Here is a 21,667-nt window from a genome sequence, read left to right on the forward strand (position 1 = left end):
CAATGTCACAACAATGACCATTCTCCATTGTTCCAGAGTCCAATCTTATGCTCTGCAGCAAAATTAAGATTTTTTTTTTATTTTTTTATCTCCAATCACCATCATTCAAGATCTTTTGCAGATCACATGTGTTCCTTGAAAACAGTAGTGGTCCTAGCTTGCATGGCACCCTGGGTGCACTCATGAACAAGGTAACTTTTTATGAAACTAAGTTTTGGAAGTCATATCTTTCTGCATAGAGTTACCCTTTGATAGTAATCGATGATCAATAAAGATGCTGACTACAGCTTTCTTTGATTGAATATGAGCCGAGGGCTCTATTTCACTGGAGGAGGGCTGCGGTGAGTCTCTATGCGCGTAACCTGAAGCACTGATCAGGCAAAATCGTAAATGATGTGTTGTGGTACAATGTGAGGATCCAAATGCAGGACCCTCAGGAGGAGGCAGGATGCTAATTATTTCCTCTGTACAGCCCCATGTATTTTCAAATCCTCCTTACTGTACAGATACAGATCCATGTGCTCGATAGCAACACAATCTTGCCCTATCTCGACCGAGGCATAATGTACAACTTAACCAAATTGCGTACATGAGACATTATTACTCTTAAAATTGTCAGTTTAAAGTAATACCTTTCACATTGTTACAATAGTCTTTTTACATTATAACGTGATAGTGTTTTATTCTTTCATGTGAGCTTTATTACTGAATCGTATTATTTTTTTCATCATCATAAGCACCAATCACTGTAGAAGCAGTGGTAGATTGGATAGTAGTTGTATTTGTAGAAGTTTACTGTAGGCCTTCATAATGTCTTGTCAACAGTCAGTATTATCAAGACATTGCTCTTTACTTATTATGGCCGTTAGAGGGGAGAAAAGAGCCACTTCCGTCTTCTCTTCCTGCTTCAAATGTAACTCGGTAGTATGTTATGTAGCGTTCACTTGCCGTCAGAAATATTGCAGTTGTGAAATGTAACACCGCAAGGTAATACAATGAACTTCACTGGCGCACATGTTTCTATTATGTTAAACATGTTTTTATCTATAACTTTTTATTTCTAAAATATAATCATGTGCCCCCCAACACACACACACACGGACTTCAGATGTTACATACATGCTATGAATAACTCTCATTTCCTAAAAAGATGAGTAGGCTAGGTAGTGGCCTCATTATTACAAATTAGCAAACTGACTGAACAATCAGTTCCTGCCCATATGGCATAGGCGATTTGCCAATTACCAATATAATAGACTTGTGCTACATGATTTCTTAGAGGACCCGACCAGAGCAGTGTTTGAAGAACTGAACTTGAAAGCAGCACGGTGAGAGGAAGGAGGATGCCGCAACAAAGCTGTGAAGAAGGACCCTACAACAACTACACGCGCCCGGTTGAGTTGCGGCGTTAAATGCGGTAAGTGTGTGTGGTTTGTATTATTGTGACAGTGAGGCAGTGATGACACAGCTACCTGAGTTTGTTAGTCAGGCTGCATTGATAGATTTGGTTTAGTGAGAACTGACTTCCGCCGACCAAGACCACAATGGGCGTTGAGGAAAACGTCAACTAGCGTACTTTAAATAGGGATTGTGTTAAAAGGAAGAGCAGTTTGAGGGATCACAATGACACCGAATTTACATACCGATACATCCAATTGCAGGATTTAAAAAATGAAAGTTTGAAGCGTGTTGCATATTTTTCCGTATTAGTGAAATTACAAAGCCAGCAACATCGCTGCTTCTTTAACCCTACGTCGTGTAGCCTGTGGGCTGCGGTCCCAAGTTTTAGTCAGTCTTTCCTAATTTGCCATCTTAATGTGTAGACCTAGGACACAGATCATGAGATGGCCAGCACCGGAGAATACAATGGCTGCTCCCTTTGTGCGGGTCACTAGGGTTTGGTGTCACTGCTTGTTGCTGTGGTTTCCTCCACAGTCCCACTTGGACCAGTGACCACTGTTACCACCTGATGCACAAGTACCACAGCCAACTGTAAATGTATGCAACTTTATGGCTGATGTTCCTGTTAGGCAACACAAACTCGCCTAGAATCTTGGGTGAAAGCAGAGATGTTCGCTTTGAATGTGGTGCACTTTTCTTGTCAAGCACTGGTGGCTATTGAGAGGATATGCATGCTCTCATTACATTAATCAGTTAAAAATACATATGATATCAAGTATTTCTGCATTGAAATATATTAAACCAGCAAGACCTTTGTTATATAGGCCTACAGTATAATGTTCGGTTGTGTACTTGCATTATCCCAAATGTTTCCAACGATGTTAAAGCTCAGAGAAATCCACAAGTTTGCTGAAGGTGATGGTGTTTTTCATCTGGTCCTCTGTGACTTGCAATGATGGATGTTTAATGGTGTGTTCACCACTAACAAAGCAAAGTTTCGACTCCAGCTACTTGCATGGGTTTGACCACGGTATCATCCTGTTGCTCAACATGGTTGTTTATTAGCCACAAATAGCCATATTACTTTATGGTACATTAGGTGTAAGCTATTTAGCAACTGCACACACCAAGGGTCAACCTCTCAGTGAACTCACCAGAGAATCCTCGTCTCTCTCTTCCTTTCCCCTTCACCTGTGTATTAAGCTTGAGCGATGCCCCAAATGTTATATCACAATATTGTCCAGTCCAAATATCACAGTTGAGGATATCATCTTATATAATATCACTACTATAGCTATATATTTAATGCCATAGTATAGGTTTGTAATTTGATCAGGCTCCATTTGTATTTCATGTTGATTGGTAGTATGCAGGACTGAGAGGCTGACATGTTGGCACTTCCTTACTGCACTTCTTTACTTCTCCCTTTGCAACACTTTTAAATAAAAAAAACTAACATTATGTAACAAGTTCTACATTAGAAATGTAAGCATACACAACAGACTAGTCTACAATATTAGGTGCAGACAGTCTGTCACTGGTTCCCTTCATTTTAAACTCCAGAGGACCAGCAAGGTAACACTGTCATAATTTGACATTTAAAAAAAAATAGAGCCAGAGCAGTTCCTCCCAGGTGAAGTATCACACAGCTGTTGGATATTCCATATTGTGAAAAATGTTGTCTATGGCAGCAAATATCGCATTATTAGATATTAATATCTGATAATGGTCCAAGTCTACTCTATGAAGTACTTCTCCCCTCCAGCTGCACTCGGCAGGCAACATTACAGTAAATAAACACCTGACAATGAAGGTCACATCCACAGATTGCACCCACATTCAGGTTGATAAACAGGAGTGAAGATAAATCCACGTTTTGATGCCAAAAGTTAAAAAGTAATCTCTTCAGTGGCTTGTTCCATTTTTTTCCCCATGTGAATATGTTCAGCTTGAGAATTTATTATTTTGGGGTTATGGACTGGTGATCAAACAACATTACTTGATTATGTTTAAAAAGATGATTAATGTACATGGAAAATAAACATAAGTTGCAGACCCAAACCGTTCTAAAAGACGCATCAATAATTGTCGACATATTTTAGAAGAACTGACTTGTGCTGCAGTTTCTGGAGTCTGTCTGTATTCAAACAGAAAGTGAATGATGTTAGCCAAAGTGTATTATATCCAGGTACTGTAATTTTCTGGACATGCATGTACCCATGGCTATACAGGTGTACTACAAGGAGTATTAACTGGTTATGAAACAGTCACAATTTAAAACATAAGTGTAAGATTAGAATAATAGGTCAAAATACTAGTAGTAATGTGCCATTAATAAAGGTTATTATGCATACTATCGTTAGTCTCTCGACCAGGGAGATGACCTCATAGTCAGCACAGTAACACAGTACAACCCCTTCCTGATAAGGTAGGAGTGGATCTGTAAACGCACATCAATCAACAATCATCAATTCAAGGCAAATAATTAATTGGAATGTTTGGAAAGCACTGATAAAACTGTTGTGGTTGATGTTATTTTTTTAGGACCCTGCAGTGAAATTAAGATTTATTTGAGAGGGACATGCTGCAGGTAGACAGGCAGACAGGCAGGGAAGGAGGGAAGGAGGGTTGAGTGGAGCCAACGTTGTGGAACTCTGGTGAGCAGATGAGCAGAAAGCAGAGCAGAACGGCGCTGGAGAATTCTGCGGACAAATCAGTGCAAGAGCAGAAACTCAGGAACACAAAACACAAAACACTTTGTACATATATACTCTGGGCCGACAGTTTGTCAGATAGGCTGGTGCCATCCTGCGATAAACTGTCCTGCCATTTGGAGTTAAGGTCCTTTTGATGTCCTGGAGCTGGTGTCCTGGTTTGTTGCTGGGTGCTGTCACCTGTAAATTAAAGCAGCATTGATAATCCTACGTAAGCAAACAGGACTATCAGCAAGAAGATTAGCTCTTTATGTATGCTTATCATAGTTATTCTTAATGCCTATTTTGGGTTTGATTCAGTCTTATCTGAGTTGTATAAATAAGAAAATTGAAACTATTTTTTATGGTGGAGTGATGAGGATGAATTGAGAGGTCTCACATCCTGAGAGAAGAAACTGTTCTGTAATTTGGTCTTATTGCACCTAAACAAAGTTTCCTTTGTTTCACCGCTTTTTTAAAATGTATTTATTTAAATTTATTAATCTTACATAACCACAAATAGATACATTATCTCATCACTTTACGCCCTATTAACAGCTGTGTTTTAGAAATTGTACTATCTTTGACTCACTTCTTAAACAAATACACACTAGGATAATCAGCATGTTTAGACACAAGGTAGTGATTCTTTAGGTTTAATATGTTTAATAGTGAAGCTGCTGAGATCACTTTTAGTAAGGGACACATACTGCAGCAGGTACTGTGACTGTGCATGTCGGTGCTGCTAAACAGGATCAAAGATAAGTAAGTGCCAAATGGTTTTGCAGTGAATCATATACTATAAATGCTAGCTGTGAGAGAACGTTCCAGTTGAGCAAAGAAACAAGGTTAGTCAGTCTTGGGGTCTTTGTTCTGGTGTAGCATCGATTGACATTCACCTCTTGAGTCTAGTACTACCCTCCTCTCGGCCATCACCATGGAAACCAGGTTCACCATCACTATGGGGGATTGTGTGAGAGGTTCAGCCCCCACCCCAAACCTGTCAGCTCTATAGAATGTTTTTACCTTTAAATGGATTTGTTATGCCTTCAGTGGGTCTGATCCTCAAACCTCGACTGGTTGTTGGTGTGCAGACCAAACAAACCAACCAATCATTTAGTCTCATTCCCAGACCATTAAATACTGACACTGTGGGTTAACCCTGAGCATCAGAATTTGAAACAAGGGGAAATGACACACAACAATCAACTATATTTCTCCATTTCCTACTGCGTCTTTAATAGTGTGCAAGACTTTAACAGTCTCAACTTGGTCTGAAGACGCTGCTTTGTCAGCAACCCACTGGACAAACAGTGTTCTTCCTGGTTGGTCCGGTGAGCACAGACAGGTCTGAACATGCAGTCTTAATGAGATCAGTCAGGTGAGGAGCCATGTCATCCAGACCCAACAGGATGCTGTATCAGCCCTTTGTTTATCTGGAAGAAGTGTTTACAGGAACAGTTGTTTTAAAACGTGTATATATTCATGGGTGTCCCTAGATTTTAAGTCTTAATTACAGTGCATATCGTAGCTATAATTATATTGTCTGTTGAAAGCTATTCTCAAATTACTGTGCAAGGCAGCTGGATCGGTGAGATCATGTGATCACATGATTTTGCAACTCCATCTTGGATTTACATTTACATTTAGGGCATTTAGCAGACGCTTTTGTCCAAAGTTACTTGAAATAAGTACATTTGTCATGCAAGTTGGTGAGTGACTCTGCAGTCCTTTACATTGGTCCGGGGTTTGTTCCACCACTGAGAGGAGAGAGGAGCAGAGAGGAGTCTGAGTGAGCTTTGTTTGCTCTCAGTGATGGTGGTACCATCTGGCTAGCTGATCCTGGGTTAGGGATCCCTGACTAGTCTGACCAGCACTTGGAGGTAGACAGGTGCAGTTCCATTGATGGCCGTGAAGGCCAGTACCATCATTTTGAATCAGGTTAGAGTAGCTGCTAGAGCATCAGTTATAAGAGAACATGGCTTGTTTATTTAATTAAAAGAAGGGCAAAGAACAAAACTGAAGGATTTTTCTGATGGTCATGTTTTTGCTCTTCTCTCAACTGGTTTCAGTAAGAGTTTGATTACCCAACTGACTCTGTAGCGCTTTCCTACTGTTAATCGGATTGGTTGATTTGTTGAGGTTGTAACAGCACCTTGCCAAGTGGTTCTGTGTAATAAACAATCTGGAGTGTCAGTTGAACACTCAGTTACAACAAATGTTTTTGTATTTGCAGTAGATCATATAATGTGTAATGTGAAGATGTCATTTCACAGACATCACCATCAGCTTTGCAGTTCTACAGAGGTCTTTAGTATAGCCTGACTGTTTGGAATTCAAAATATAAATATCAATCTTATATTTTGACTTTTTTTTGTACATAAACACATGAAGACTTGGGATTGAGACTCAAAAATCTGCTTTTCTAACATAAAAGCACCTTTTATGGTGTGTTTTATACAGTACAGTTTTTACATTGGCGTTATGCCAAACATTACACACTCCTATCTTGACCTGGGGCCTATATTTCATTAGCTACAACTGAATATTTCTTGTATACACAAGACCCCACACCTGTCTGCTTGTCATGTACCTTCCTGCTATACCATAGGTGTGGCTATGTACAGTGCCTAGCTATTCTACTATTTCTGATTCTCAAATCAGTATATTGACAGGTGAATCAGTCAGGCCAACATGTCGGTATAGCTCTACACTCTTCTAGCTCATAGTTTTGGTTTTACAACACACCTACTATTTGACTCAATGTTCAGAATTTTTCCTGAGGAGTCAGGAGAGCAGAAACGGCTCAAGGATAGTGAATATTGGACTCTTTAGGTGGACAAAAACAGATGCCTAAATGAATGCTGAAGAGTTTTAAAAAAAATGTTCGCATCTGGTTTGGCCAGATTCAGATTCAGGTGTCGATATAATTTATTTTCATTTATTTTTTTTTATTTATTAATAAAATCCTTTCTTCATATTTGAGCAGCTGGAACCACTTGAAATGCATCTTGATAGATTACTTAAAAAGTTAATTTGAATAATTTTCAAAAATGTTATGCTGATTATTGTATTGTTTCAGCACTAAATGATTTGGGTGTCTTGTTTTGGTTTGGGCCCACAGGAGGCCAAAACTAATTAATGGAGCTTTGTCTTAATTAAACTGTAATTTATAATGACTCCTATCGCATGTTTTGGTTTAAAGAGAAATTAAATGTGAACATGTGCGTGGTTTATGTGTTGCTTTAGGTCAGAAATATTGAACATGTTCTGTCAAGTTGACTGTGAATATGTGACTCTTTATGTATTTCTTTCCTATGTGATTACAGCGCTCCTGTGTGCCTCAACTCAGCAACAATATGTGTATGGCATTACGAAGACACTGGATAAAGAAGTCACAACCACATAGCTTTTCTGAGGTGAAAAAAAAATAAAATAAAATCAATGAATAATGAATATAAATATAATGCATATTTGCATTTTATAAAACTGAAAGTTAGTGATTTTTTTTTTTTTTTATTCCTTCAGTTGACAGGACCTTGCTAAATTTCATTTGTCCAATGGAAGCCAGTGGACGCAGCCAGCGATGGAAGATGCATGTCCCAGAGTTTAAACATAGCAGGAAATCCCAGAGTTCAAAAGACAGTGAGAGAGACAAGACAAGAGACAAAGAAGGTCCACACAAAAGTGTAACTATAGCACCCCCCAACTCGAGCTGTCTGACAGATAGACAATATGTAAAGAGAAAGCCCCTGTTCTCTGCAGAACAACATGCATCCATCTTAAAGAAGACATATCCAACAACACAGGACAACACAGAGAAGGTGAGGAGAACGGGGAGTGAATGGCTTTTCAGAGTATAGTACTTAAGTTATATTAAAAAAATCTGGATAAAGTCATATTTTTATCAGAAAAGTTATAGACAAAGTTGTGAATGTATGAGAAAGTATCACAATAATCAAGTAATAACAAGTCAGTTACTAGAAAGAAACATTTTTAGTGTATATTTCAAGAACAAAATGTTGATGTAATGATTGGATTACATGTGCATACTTTTTGCAAATTCTGACTGTCCATAAGACTGTACAGTTAAAAGGTCTGGATCACTCTCACCTATTTGGTAAAATATCTCTTAAAATTGACAACTTATATCCCTCATAATATGATACGTTGATCGGACAAGACTTTGCCTGATAATGAATTTTTTATGAGAAAAGACATATCCTGAAACATTGTTCTTAAAACATATTGACTTTATTCTTGTTTTTTTTTTCTTCCTTTTGAATTCACAGTATCTCAAATATTCTTATAATGTTACATTGACCCAAAAATGAAAATTCACCCATTATTAACCAACCCAATGCCAGTGAAAAGCCAAGTGAAGTTTTGTAGTCCATGAAACCTTCCTGGGACTTCACGGCAAAACAGCATTGCAGCATTCTCCTAAACAATGAAGTAATTAGGGACTCCAAATGGCTCAATACAGCTCTTCTGGTGTAATCTGCGTCTCTGGAAGCCCAGAGAATAAAAATATGGTATTTATACCCTCGATGCTAGGTCGAGCTTGTCCACCAACTTCAGACAGTGTGTGCCCCTACACTTATATTTTTCTAACTCTAAGGGAATATTTCAGCTTCAAAAGGGTGAAGATAACATCTTTTCATTGCTGTGTGGAGCCATTTTATGTTTTTTTCCTCTCTACTATATGATGACATTGATGAGAAAAAGTACAAATGTAAAGTGGATTAACACTGGAATACTTTTTCATACCATTACTGTGGGACTTTGCCCTGTTTTCCAGCAATGACAGCACTGCCTGTGGATCAGATAAGCCAACTAGATATCACACAGGCTTTTCAACACTGATGGTGCTATATACTGCACTTGCAACCGCATCTGCCCAGTCTCATAGACCGATTCACAAGTGATGTTGCACTAAGGATGTTACAGTGCAAACAGGCCCAAAACATTTTGCATCAGAATACAATTTGCCCCTGCTTTGCAGCTGGTTACAACTGTCCATCAGGACTCTGATAGGTGAAACCACTGTCATTCAGGCACAAGCGCATAGCTTGAGGCCTGGCAAAATAGATTTGTTTAATCACATTTCACAAATTTAGCTGCCTCACAAGTTGACCAGAATGACAATTAGTGTGAATGTCTTTGGTGATTAGACACCATTGTGACACCCCTATGAGTGTGCTTTAACTGTCTGAGGAGGTTTCACTCTGGCTGTGTGTTGCTATCATTTTTTTGTGAACTGGCATATGATCAAATGAAAATATTTGAAAAATGAGTCTGTCAGTTTTGTGCCTTCTAGGAGAACCAACTGCGTTTTAGCAGAAGAGAAGAACATCAGCAACACACTGACATGAAATTCTTGACTAGAGCAAGATCAGAGCTGACTCCGGAGAGTTTCAGCCCCTCTCACAGTGACATCTGCTTTCCTTTAGCATCTAGAGAGGACCTCGGCTCACCCCTCACTGTCTCAAAACTTAGGACCAAGTTAAGCCATGAAGAACCCACTTTTGGATCACCTTTTCCTCAGAATAGCAGATCAGCTCAACAGAGCCTGTCAAACTCATTCCTGGAGGTTCAAAGGCTAAACCTTCCCCTGAGGCAGCCACTGTCCTCCACTGTTCTGTATCCTACCTACAGCCCTCGTTCAGGGAACTACAGGCCAGGCCACTCTCAACTCAGGCACAGAGGAAAGGAAGGAGAAAATGGGGGAGACACCAAACCTTTCTCTTCTAGAGGACAATCAGAAGGACACCCAATGACTCCCTATCAGGCGAACTACTGGGCCTGTGCCATCCAACAAACTTTGTCTCAAACTCCAGACTTGCACTCTGCAGGCTGGGACCCAAACCGGGACTACCAGGCCCTGCTGGATTACACCTACCCCCTGAGAGCAGGAGAGGTGGTCACAGAGTGGAACAGCTCCGAGCCACAGGCAGAGTCTCTCCTCCAAACAGATCCAAACATGCAGGACTCAGGGATTGAACTGACTAACTTTTGTAGCTCTACCAGCCAGTCAGGGTTGGACTTTACTAGAAGCAGCACAAGGCATTCCAAAGAGAGAAGCAATGTTAGTGTGGGTCACACGTTATCTGATGGTCTGCCCTCAAGTGTCTCGACAGATCCTGTGGTGTTTTCTAGGGACAATCTGGTCACCAGTAAATACAGAGGTGGACTGAATCGGTACAAAGTTGATTGTCACCATTATCAACATCATGCACGGTCCTCTTCCACCTCTGCTGCTTTTATCCGCTCCACCGGGCTTCCACAGTCCAGGTGTGTGTGTGGAGAGGTGGACGAAGAGTTCTATCCTCTTCCAGAGAAGCTGGAGGAGCTGCAGCTGCTATCCAGACAGGTCAGTGTTGAAGAAACTCGGGGACTTGTTAGCATGTTGAAACCCATTCACAACAAATGAATCATACATTGCTTTTGAGTATGTGCTTGGATTGCATTCATTTGACACTTAAAGACTGGTTAAAGGGGGGATTGATGATTCTGTTCAGAAGCATTTTTTATTGTTTTTGTAGAAAATCTTTTAACATCCAGACAGCAATCAAGATCTAAAATGCTTTTGAAGAAAAGGGAAGAGAATCCATGGTCTGTGGCAGTGTTATAACTTCATCCAATAGATTTTTGAGGCCCAAAGCTATTGTATAGACAGCCTACCTGTCTGTCAATCTTACCTGCCTACCCTGCACTGACTCCTTCCATCACTCATTTTGTGTGTGACCAAACTACGCAGCGCACTGGTGGATCTGTGTCGTTTAGTGAGCTCATTGTTCACAGACAAGAATGGCAGAGAAAAGACCAAACACAAGCCAGCTACAAACAAAAATAAGTTGGAAAGGTCAAGAGGTGAAACCAGAGTCAACATTTGGCCGTTGTTCATGGGTGTGGGGGAGTGGCTTTGAAGAGAGGCCGGGGCCAGATTTACTGGCTGGATACTTTCCAGATCTAGCCTGGGCTTGGTGGTTTTTCAATCTTACCAACTCCAGCTTTAAAGTATATGTTTCATCACAGTAAACTATCAGTTCCCTTACATCACTGTTGTGTGATGCTGCAGTAATTTTTTAGAAGGGACTTCTATCCAAAATCTCCTTGATGGTGCATTCAGAGGCACCATTAACATACTTGAATGTTAGCCTCCAATCACACTGATGTGATGTGACACATTTTTAGTCTTCAAGTTCCCAATAAATGTTCAATGGGGTTGAAATAAGTTGACTGTGGAGGAAAGTCAATGACAGTCAGGAGTCCTTGGTCTTCTTTCCAGTTGTTCTGTCAAAGCTTGAGCTCCTTCTCCACAAAGATGGAAACTAGAGGGTGCGGCATGTATATTTTGTGCAGGTGTCCAATTCCAGAGGAGGCAACCCCCCGACTTGAATATTCCCATCATGTTTACCTGTAGGTTTGAAAGACTATGTTGCTCTCCCATTAATCTTCTTACATACACCCTTCTGTTACTGTTATAAAGCTCTAACTTGGATTCACCAGTAATCGGACTTTTTCAGTCATCCACTGTAAATTTCTGGTATTTCTTAGCTGAACTCAGATGTTTGCCGTTGTTTCCTCTCCTCGGACGTGCTTTAGAAACTGCTACTGGTCCACAGAGACCACCACAAGGCACACTTCTTTTGACAGTGCTTCTGTCTTACATTCACTTGCTTTTCTAGAAGGAAAGATTCTGAAACTTACTGTAAATGTTAAACTGTAGTGTTTGGCTCTTTTAGCTTATGTTTGGTCCCTGTGTGCAGATGAGGGAGGTGACAGCTCAGCTGAGCCAGACTGCCACAGCCAGTTTGGCATCTCTGGGATCAGTCACCACCTCCATCATCAACTCCTCTATCACCCTCCCTGAGAAACAGGAAGCTGGAGTCAAAGAGCCAGAGGGCATCAGTCAAGACACACATGAGGGAAAAGATAAGATTGGCAGAGAGGAGATGAATGCTGCTCAGACAGGTATCTACAATTAAAGTTTTTGATAAATGTTCATATTTTGAGCAAAAAGCGCTCTCAACGGGTCAGTTCGGCAAAGGAACAACAGATCATAATGTCTCACTTTCTTTCCAGTGGTACAGTATTTCTGCTTAGACAGTTTTTGTTTTAATTTGTCCAGGTTTAAAGAGGTCTGTCTGAGATTTCTGCCCTTAGCAAAACACACAGTGGAGGTAATTGAGTTCAGTTTGTGGTCACTGAAACAAATGACATCTCAAATAAGCCAAATTTCCTTCCCCTGTCCATCATCAGCTGATCACAGGGACTCTGAGGCAGTGGAGAGGAGCTCTGGAGCCTGGCTAGAGCCTGTTGTAGAGGGACTAAATCAGCCCAGTCTCAGGGAGCTGGAGGCTTTGGTGGAGCAGCTGTGTGGCCTCGCCATGCCTTGCAGCCAAAAGAACCGCCAGGAGAACCAGGAGCAAAGTGACTCCCTAATGCAACACATCCAGGTAGAGACACCATCTGATCTGACATCTGTCAAAGTGTAATATTAGTCAGACTGACAGTATGATACAGTAGAACGTACTGCCTTTATAGTAACATTGAGTGTTTTGCCTGGCTTCAAAATCTAGAATCTGCAGGTTGTAATTATTATAGTCTTTGCAAATTTTAAAAGCAGCTATGAATGCTTTGTATGTTCCAGGTGTTCTGTTCACACCTAGAGCAGCTCATCCAGTGGCTCTATACTGTATCAGAGAAGATGGAGCTGCTGGCTGCACCCACTGTGGACATAGACAGTGTGAGGTCGTCCTTGGCTGAATATCAGGTGTGCCCCTGTATTACCACAGGATAAATGCAGACACACAATGTTCTGTATCTTCTACTCTGTGTCTGGACAATGTGGACACATTTGTGATTGTGAAGATTTCACAGGTGGATTTACTGGAAAAAAAACTGGGGCCTTTAACGCACTTGGTCACACTTGCACCTGTAACATAGGCTGCAGGCCATCTGACAAATGGATGAACCTGACAATGATGTATCTTTTCACTTTTTGTCATTTTGTGCTCTGTGCTTCATGAACATTCATGTACCAGGTGGATTAAATAAAGTTTAAAAATAAAAAATAACACCTTTCTTTTTGATCGATACCGAAGATACACAATGTCAACCAAATTTTTGCTGATGACAATGAAGTGATGACACTTTATCCTTTATATCCTTTAAGAGGTCAAAAGTAAACTTCACTATGACCACATAGTATCTATGACTAGTTTTTGGCCATTATTCAACACCATAACTTAGGAACATAGGTGAAGACTGTCACCAAATTTCACATTTGGTCTAATAATTATTAAGTGATGAAGCTTCTGGTTTATTAAATGCATCATTTTGAAACTTAATGTTCATATTTACTGTAACTGCACTGTGTTAAGCTAACAGAATAATGTGATGGTCTTGTTGTCAGAGTTTTCAAAGAGAAGTGAGCAGCCATCGGTTCCTGACCACCTCTGTTCTGCACACTGGACAGCTTCTCCTCAGCTGCGTCAACACCACATCTCCATGTCAGTCTAATACATTCTTTATGAAATGAAAACTTCTATGTTCATCTCACTGTCTCACCGCAAAATCTTTTTGCTTTCTCTCTTCCCTTCTCCAGTTTTAAGAGACACCCTGCTGTTGATCGAGAGGCAGACTGGAGCTCTGGAGACCCACACGGAGCACTTCTTCTCCTCCATCCTGTCTGCCATGGACACCCTGACTCAGCCCAGTCCAGGCCAGAGGAGCAGAGAAGAAGACCTCAGCCCTGTTGGGGTACAGGGGTTCACTTTATAAACAGACTGTAGGATCCATATGTATACAAGTATATGATTTATTCCACTTCTTTATTTCTGTTTTCTCACTTTCTTCCAAACATTCTGTATTTAATACAAGGCATTTAAGTTCCAAAATATGAACAACATGTGTACCTGTTGGATATGTATATCATAACATGATGTTTGTTTATCACTGTACTGGAGAGATTTTCAGAGATATGAGAGAGTGTCAAAAATTCAGGATAGGATGTTAAACTGGCCCCAAGAATGAAAATTTTCCACAAAAGTTTCATAGTCTTGCAAAACCTCTTGCAGCATTTTCCTAAATAACTGAAAACATTAACAAAATAACCAATTCTATTGCTCTACAACAACCAATCATAGAGGAATCATGGAGCAGCTGACAGTGCAGCCAAGCAATGGTAAATTATATGTCCCTTGAGAACAGTACTAGCTAGCATACTACTGTTGACAGAAACTTAAAATCTCACCTCCAGTTGCAGAAGAATAGAAACCTCTGTTGAACTCATCTCTCCACTCATCCAGACGTGGAGTATTTTTACATGTATAAAATATGACCCCAACTACTCCAGTTGTTTCGGAGAATGCTGAAACACTGTTTTGCTCTGAAGTTCCAGAGATGTTTACAGGTACATTTTGTATTTCTGTATTTCTTCTATTTACATGTCTATTCTTCCTTTACAGATGTGGACAGAGTGCACAATCTGAATCTGACATGAAGTTACAGAGTCCACAGAGCAGCAGCACGAGCTCTGATTCGCCAGCTGGAGTATGCTGGCAGGAACTTCTTTCTCACAGGAAGCAATAACTTTTTAACCTTTTCTAACCAGCTGGTTTAACAAAGTAACCACAGGACATGTGGTAGCTTTCTACAAGTACAACATAACACCAGCTCTTTTAAAACATATTTTGATCTGTTCTCACTGATGTCAGTGTTGTGTGTTGAGTTAGAGAGTTCTTGTCATTAGTTAGTTCACCCAAATCACAAAATAACATTTCTCTCTTCTTTCCAGTCAGACACTTTTGTGTTTATTTGTTCAGCTTTGGCGATATCTGTCTCTGAGCCTTCTGCCCCCAGTACAGTACAATAGAAGTGAAAAGAAATTAACATGTGGTGCTCACGATGTTAAACAGTGATCCACCATAATATCTCTTTCCAGAATCAGTCACTGATGTTACTTACATCTGCAACCTGGACAATACAACATCAACATGTTTAGGCCATATCCTGATCTACCACTTGTGCATATCTTGATATTAGGAGAGCTCCTGAAAAGCACCTCTATTCATAAATGCTAGGACTGGGTGATACAATCGTGTCACTTTACTGCTATCCAGCCTTTAACACCGAGATTCAAGATTCAAAGGTTTATTTGTCACATGCTCATACAGAATGTGCAGTGAAATGTTTTTGTGACATGTACTGTACTTCTGTGCTCAATTTAAGTAAAAATAAAAATATAATGCGGTGCAAGTAAAATACAGTAGAATATAATAAATACAATAAAATACAATACAATAAAAACATTTTTTTGTTGTTGTTCAGAGTGCAGAGTTTAGGGCTCTGATTGCCGCAAGAAAAAACTGTATCTCATCCTCTCTGTGCGTGTTTTATGACAGCGCAGGCAACTGCCTGACCTGAGGGTCACAAACAGTTGCAGGGGTGATGGGGATCCTTGATAAGCCTTCTAGCGCTGATGGTATAGCGTGCGGTATAAGTCATGCAGAGGGGGAAGTGTGGTACCCATGGTCCACTCAGCAGTCCTCACCACCCTCTGAAGGGCTCGTCGGTCCCCATGAGAGCTGTTACCATACCAGACAGATATGGCTCCAGTCAGTATACTCTGTACAGCAGCAGAGTAGAAGGAGATCAGGATCTGTTGGGAGACCTTGAATCTGCTGAGATAAAGGCGCTGTCTTGCCTTTTTCGTGTCACAGAAAATCTAAAAATCTAGATGGTGGGCAGAAATCCACCACCATCTCCTTGGTCTTCTCTCCATTTAGCAGTAGGCTGTTATCCTTGCACAACGTTGTCAGGTCTGACACCTCCTGTAAGTAGGCCCGTTCTTCGTTGTTAGTGACCAGGCCCACCACAACCGTGTCGTCCGTGAACTTCGCGATGGTGTTGGAGTTGTGCCTGGCGGCGCAGTCGTGTGTACAGGGAGTACAGCAAAGGACTCAGCACACAGCCCTGGGGGACACCAGTGTTATGGATGAGGGTGTGTGATATGTGCCCTCCCACTCTGACAACCTGAGGCCTGGCAGTCAGGAAGTCCAGGATCCAGGAACACATTGATGGATTCAGGCCCAGGTCATGCAAGTTAGTAGCCAGCCTGCTGGAGACTACAGTGTTGAGAGCTGAACTGTAGTCTATGAACAGCAGTCTGACATAGCCCCCTCCTATGGTGTCAAGGTGGGAGAGAGTGGAGTGCATGACCTGGGAGATGACGTCGCCTGTGGATCTGTTGGAACGGTAAGCAAACTGCAGTGGGTCTAAGGTGCCCTGAAGAGAAGAGCAGATGTGGTCTGTCACCAACCTCTCAAAGCATTTCATAACCACCGAGGTAAGTGCTACAGGACGATAGTCATTCATACCAGCTGGAGAGCCGTTCTTGGGCAAAGAAATGATGGTGGACATCTTGAAGCATGTGGGGACTGTGGATTGTGCGAGAGAGACTGAATATGGTGGTGAATACTGGAGCTAGAAGGTCAGCGCAGGTCCTGATGACTCGTCCTGAGATCCTATCCGGGCCTTACGCCTTTCTGGTGTTCACCCTTTTCAGCTCCCTTCTAACGTGGTGCTCACAGATAACGGGGTTGAGTGCTGCCTCATTGGAAGAGCTCCTTCTATCTGCTTTAGTCAGCCCAGCGTTAGCATGGCCAGCGTTAGCATTGCTAGCTTCGAAACGTGCATAGGAGTTCAGTTCGTTTGCTAGGGTCTCGTCCGCAATCACCAAACAGGGGCGAGCCCCTTTGTAGTCTGTGATCTCATGTAATCCCTGCCATATGCTTCGTGTGTCCTTTTTCTGGAACTGTGTTTCCATCTTGTCCCTGTAGCGCCACTTAGCATCCGCTATATCCTGCCTCAGTTTGTAACATGCAGCCTTGTATTCCGTCATGAAATAACGTCTAACAACGGTGTCTGAGCGCTATTTCTTTCCACCTGCCTTACAGGTTAGTACCGGGTAAACTGCCCAACACTGTTGTTTGTTTTCACCTCTGTGTCGCCATTTCCATGTGGATTTAAATGTTACAACTTTACTTTTTATGTTTAATGTATGAGGCTGTTTGTTGTCGCTAGTTGTTTTTAGCATCACCAGCCGTTAGCCGCTCAGCCGTTTGCCGTTCAGCTGTTAGCTGCTCAACTGTTAGCCACAGGTTTTGGCTCCAAGTGAACTTAAAACAGTCCAGCGGCTCTTTGTTTACCGCGTCCGACCCCAAGGCTCTGGTTTCCGGGTTTCTGTTGAACTCTTCGGACGTCGGGTTTCAGCTATGGACTATCAGCTGAGCAGCCAAACACGGTGAGCCCGCGAGCTCACGCTGTTGATCCGCAGATTTGGTCTCCAAGTTGAATAAAAACACAGTATGTCCAGAAGATCCACAGACAGTTGCGTTTGTTCATAACACACGGGGAGGTTGAGAGAGAGAGCTTATCATCATTGATGACAGAAGTTTTATTTTAATGTTGTTTGAAGCTGAAGCCTCTTTCGCCTGTACCTGTTATGCTTTTATTGTAAAGAAGCCACAATAAATTTCATATTCAAAATTGTAATTGCTCACTTTGTTTAATGCTTGTACTTTTACTTCTAAGTACATTTTATATCAGAAAATTACTTTTGATACTTAAGTACAGTAATTGTCAGGTACTTACTACTCAAGTAATATTCTAAAAGGCGGCTTTAAGTTCTACCAAAGTCATTTTCTGGTAAGATACTTGTATTTTTGCTCAAGTATCGCTTTCAAGTACTTTATACAAGACTGATATTTAAGGTTAAAACACAGGCTTTGTATAAACAGATAATCAGGCTCATTGAGTATTCTGGTTACGAGACACGATGATAACAAATGAGAGTATTAAAGTTTTGATGATAGTTTAAGATACGGTATACACCAGTGAATACGAGGAGAAAAAGCAGTGTCCACAATGTTGAGGGACATGTAAGTGATATAAGGGGAAAGGATTCTGGCCCAAACTAAGTAAAGTTGTCACAATATCCTCAGCACAACTTTGGTGTAAAGAAACAATCCTTTAATGCTAACTGGTTTGAAAGCTTTACATGGTTGGAATATTCAAGTCTAAAGATGCAGCCTTTGTTTTTCTTGTAGGATATTTGGTAAACATTTGAAGCAGGACACCTTTGTAAACTCTGGCCTTCAGAATTGGAAAAAAGGATCTGGATATTTGTAGAGAGCATGAGAAATCACCTGCCCATAAGGCAAGCATGCTTTCCTGGCATGGCTATAAAGCCAGTGCAGCTCATGGTAGTGTTGTTGAACAGTTAGACTCTGCAAATGAGAAAGAAATCAAAGAGAGACATGAGTACCTCAGCCGGTTGGTGGCTGTTACAAAGTTTTTGGGTAAACAGAACATCCCATACCGTGGCCATGATGAGGGCATGTCCAGCAACAACCAGGGAAACTTTCTTGAGTGTATTAATCTCCTGAAAGAGTTTGATCCTTTTCTGCAGTCCCATTCAGCTCCATCACACAGTACATATCAATCACCTTCATCCCAAAATTAAATAATTCAGTGCTGTGCTCAAGAGATAGCAGGAACGATCAGTCATGAAATAAAAGAGGCAGGAATGTTTTCAGTCACGGCAGATAAAGCTAGAGGTGGCAGCACTGAACAGCTAGCTGTATGTGTTCATTACGTTACTGAAGGGAGTGTGAAGGAGCATTTGCTGGCTACGACAGAATTGGAAGGATTTGATGCAGAGTCTGCTACCGCTGCAATTGAAGAACAGCTAAGATTGAATAGCATAGATCATGTAAAGGTGGTTGTGCAGGCTTACGATGGTGCATCGGTCATGAGTGGGACAGTTGGAGGGGTCCAAACTAAGTTCAGAGAGAATCATCCCATGGCCATTTATGTGCACTGCTATGCCCATCAACTAAATCTAGTCCTGTGTTTCACCTGCCAAGCCATACCAGAAGCCAAGGATTTATTTGACCTGTTACAGAGTGTATACACATTCTTTGCTGTCTCTCTTGTTAACCATCACAAATTCAGGGAGACTCAAAAGCAGCTTGGCTTACAGCCATCTGAACTTGTGCAACTCTCGAAGACGCGCTGGTCATGCCAGTTGAGGTCCATTAGTTCCATGATAGCAAATTTCCCTGCAGCGCTTCAGTGCCTGTCCAGCATCAACAACCCTACGGTTGTGGGACTCCATGTCAAACTAGGTTCTCCACAGTGTATTTGTTGATTATGTTTAAGACTTTTTTGTCTGTGACTGAAAACCTACACAAATATCTGCAAAGTCAAACTGTAGACCTGGCCAAAGCTGAAGAGTACAAATGCGCTGTGTGTGCCACACTAAAAGATATGCGCACAGATGAGAAAGCTGCTGAACTGTATGATGGAGCAAAGGCCTTCTGTGAAGCCAACCAAACCCCAGAGTCATGTGCTGTTCCCAGACAAAGGCAGAAACAGAAACACATGGAGGACTATGTAGTGGAGTCTAGTTGTGGGGCAGTGAGTGACCTAGATGATGCAGAGAAGTTGAAAACAGTCTTGTATCTACCTTGCCTTGACAGGATGGTTGCTGAGATGGATCAGCGTTTTTCATCTCTCAACAGCCAGGTTCTAAAAGGTGTTCAGGCCTGTAATCCAGGATCTGACAACTTTCTCTGTGAGGAGGACCTCAGAGGTATGGCAGATCATTACAATGTTGGTCCGAGAAGGTGTTATTGGCCAAACGCTATCTGGCCAAAAAGCAGGAAAGCCTTCCAATCACAGACGTGCAATGTGTTTTCAGCTTGCTGGATCAAGTCATGTTCCCAACGTTGACACAGGTCATTCAGATATCTCTGACCATCCCAGTGTCAAGCTGCACATGTGAATGGATGTTCAGTGTGCTGAGACGGCTCCACACTTGGCTGAGAAGCACAATGGGGCAAGATAGGATTCACCATCTTGCCATCTTGTCAGTTGAGAGGGAGGAACTCTCCAAGTTAAGTCACTGTCAAGTGATTGACCGCTTTGCCAAACTGAAACCGAGACATTACAGTTTACTTCTCAGAAAATGATTCACTGATTAATGATTAATGCAGTACTATATGGCTTTATTGTTTTGTGTATATTTTTTTTATAGTTTTGTGTATGTGAATAGAACCCAGACATGTAGGAGTGCTTTATTTTTGTTTTACTGTTGCAAATTTTCAGTTTGAATGTGGTTGCTGAAATAAATATTTGTGCTTCCTTTTTTTCAAGTAGGCCAAATGCATCAGTTCATTTCAGCTGGTTATTCAAAGATCCAGACAACAACATAATGATTGATTAGTGATATGATTGTATAGTTTGAAGCACTATTTATGTTTTTTTTTATGATAAACAAGTGCTAAAAAAAAAAAAGAATTCTGGTCTCCTTTGGACTACATCAGTTGTTGATTAGCATGAAACAGACTCCTCCACCTCTTGTTTTCTCTTCTGTTCTGTCCATGCAGAAGAGAGAGAAGTGCTCGGCTGGAGTAACCGCTCTATCCGGTATGCGGGAAGTTAGCAATGTTCCCGACAGACAGAGGATGTTACAGTCCCTTATGTCCTGCTGGAACTTTATCCTGGCTCTGAAGTTGTCCAATTTATTTTCTGGAGATTGACGTTTGCGAGCAGGATGCTGGGCAAAGGTGGTCGATGGGCCTGAGACTGCAGCCTGTTCCGTACACCCCCACGGCGACCTCTGTGTTTCTGTTTATGCCTCCATCGGGGGCCTGTTTCAGGAAGCAAGTTTTACAAACTCTGAGTCAAAACCTGACTAGGTTGACGAACTCTGAGCTGTCAAACTCAGAGTTTTAGTTTCAGTAAAACTGTATGTATTCTAACTCTCTAACTGTATCTGACCAGTATCTGTTTTACAGATAGAGAGTTAGAATACATACAGTTTTGTGGCATAGTTGTCAGATGTTTGTTGAGAACACAATAAATATATATTTTTGAGAAACTGTTTTATGTTGGATTATTCTTTAAGGTATTTCCTTTAGTTTTAGGGTTGTTTGGAGTTTTTACCTCTTGTAAAGATATTTAATCTTTTAATTAACTTCTGTTCAGTATTGTCTTTGTCTCAACAAATGTCAAACCAATTCAGGACAATTAGGTGAAAATGGGTCTACTGTATTACGCTGAAACATTAGCCCATCTATTCAGCTAAAGGAGAGTTGTAATTGAATCTTGCATCAATGAAGAGGTGTTCCAACTGTTTTGTTAGGTTATAATATGCCATCTAACTAGTTAACTAAATGTCAGCTGTGCTGACACTGCTGAGGCTCATGCTGAAAGCTAGACGAAACAACCATTAATAAAGCTAAATAAGTTACTAAGTTAGCAAGCCAACACCAATGTCTCATATGAATGTACAGTATCATGCAAAAAGTGATTAGTTCAACATTAACAATCCTACATTGTATTGTGTTAGCCAATGAGCTAATAATGTTGTTATGGTTTATACAATGTCTAATAACTCTTGCATTTGTCAAATGATAAAAAGTGTAGCTCTACTTACCTCTTCTATCAACATGATTCCGGTCAATCTCATATAGTAACATCGGTGTTCACTTCACTTA

The 21,667-nt window shown here is 41.1% G+C and overlaps 1 protein-coding gene across 7 annotated transcripts; it reads left to right on the top strand.

The window, feature by feature from the left end:
* The first annotated feature begins 1,268 nt into the window (after positions 1-1,268).
* Positions 1,269-21,457, top strand: cep68 (centrosomal protein 68). 7 transcript variants are annotated; one of them, XM_037124310.1, is made up of 12 exons: positions 1,269-1,417; positions 7,424-7,513; positions 7,623-7,918; positions 9,415-10,467; positions 11,867-12,071; positions 12,360-12,556; positions 12,751-12,873; positions 13,516-13,612; positions 13,708-13,911; positions 14,570-17,059; positions 19,646-19,758; positions 19,867-20,321. In XM_037124310.1, exons 3-9 carry the CDS (start codon positions 7,655-7,657, stop codon positions 13,881-13,883), a joined length of 2,115 nt encoding a protein of 704 aa, XP_036980205.1. In that variant the 5' UTR covers positions 1,269-1,417; positions 7,424-7,513; positions 7,623-7,654; the 3' UTR covers positions 13,884-13,911; positions 14,570-17,059; positions 19,646-19,758; positions 19,867-20,321. The 7 variants fall into 7 exon arrangements, with proteins under 7 accessions (XP_036980205.1, XP_036980206.1, XP_036980201.1 ...); XM_037124311.1 differs by having other exon boundaries at positions 13,708-13,890; XM_037124306.1 differs by having other exon boundaries at positions 13,708-13,862.
* Positions 21,458-21,667: the final 210 nt, after the last annotated feature.

The sequence above is a fragment of the Acanthopagrus latus genome, chromosome 15, assembly GCF_904848185.1.
Source record: "Acanthopagrus latus isolate v.2019 chromosome 15, fAcaLat1.1, whole genome shotgun sequence".
Classification (NCBI taxonomy): Eukaryota; Metazoa; Chordata; class Actinopteri; order Spariformes; family Sparidae; genus Acanthopagrus; species Acanthopagrus latus.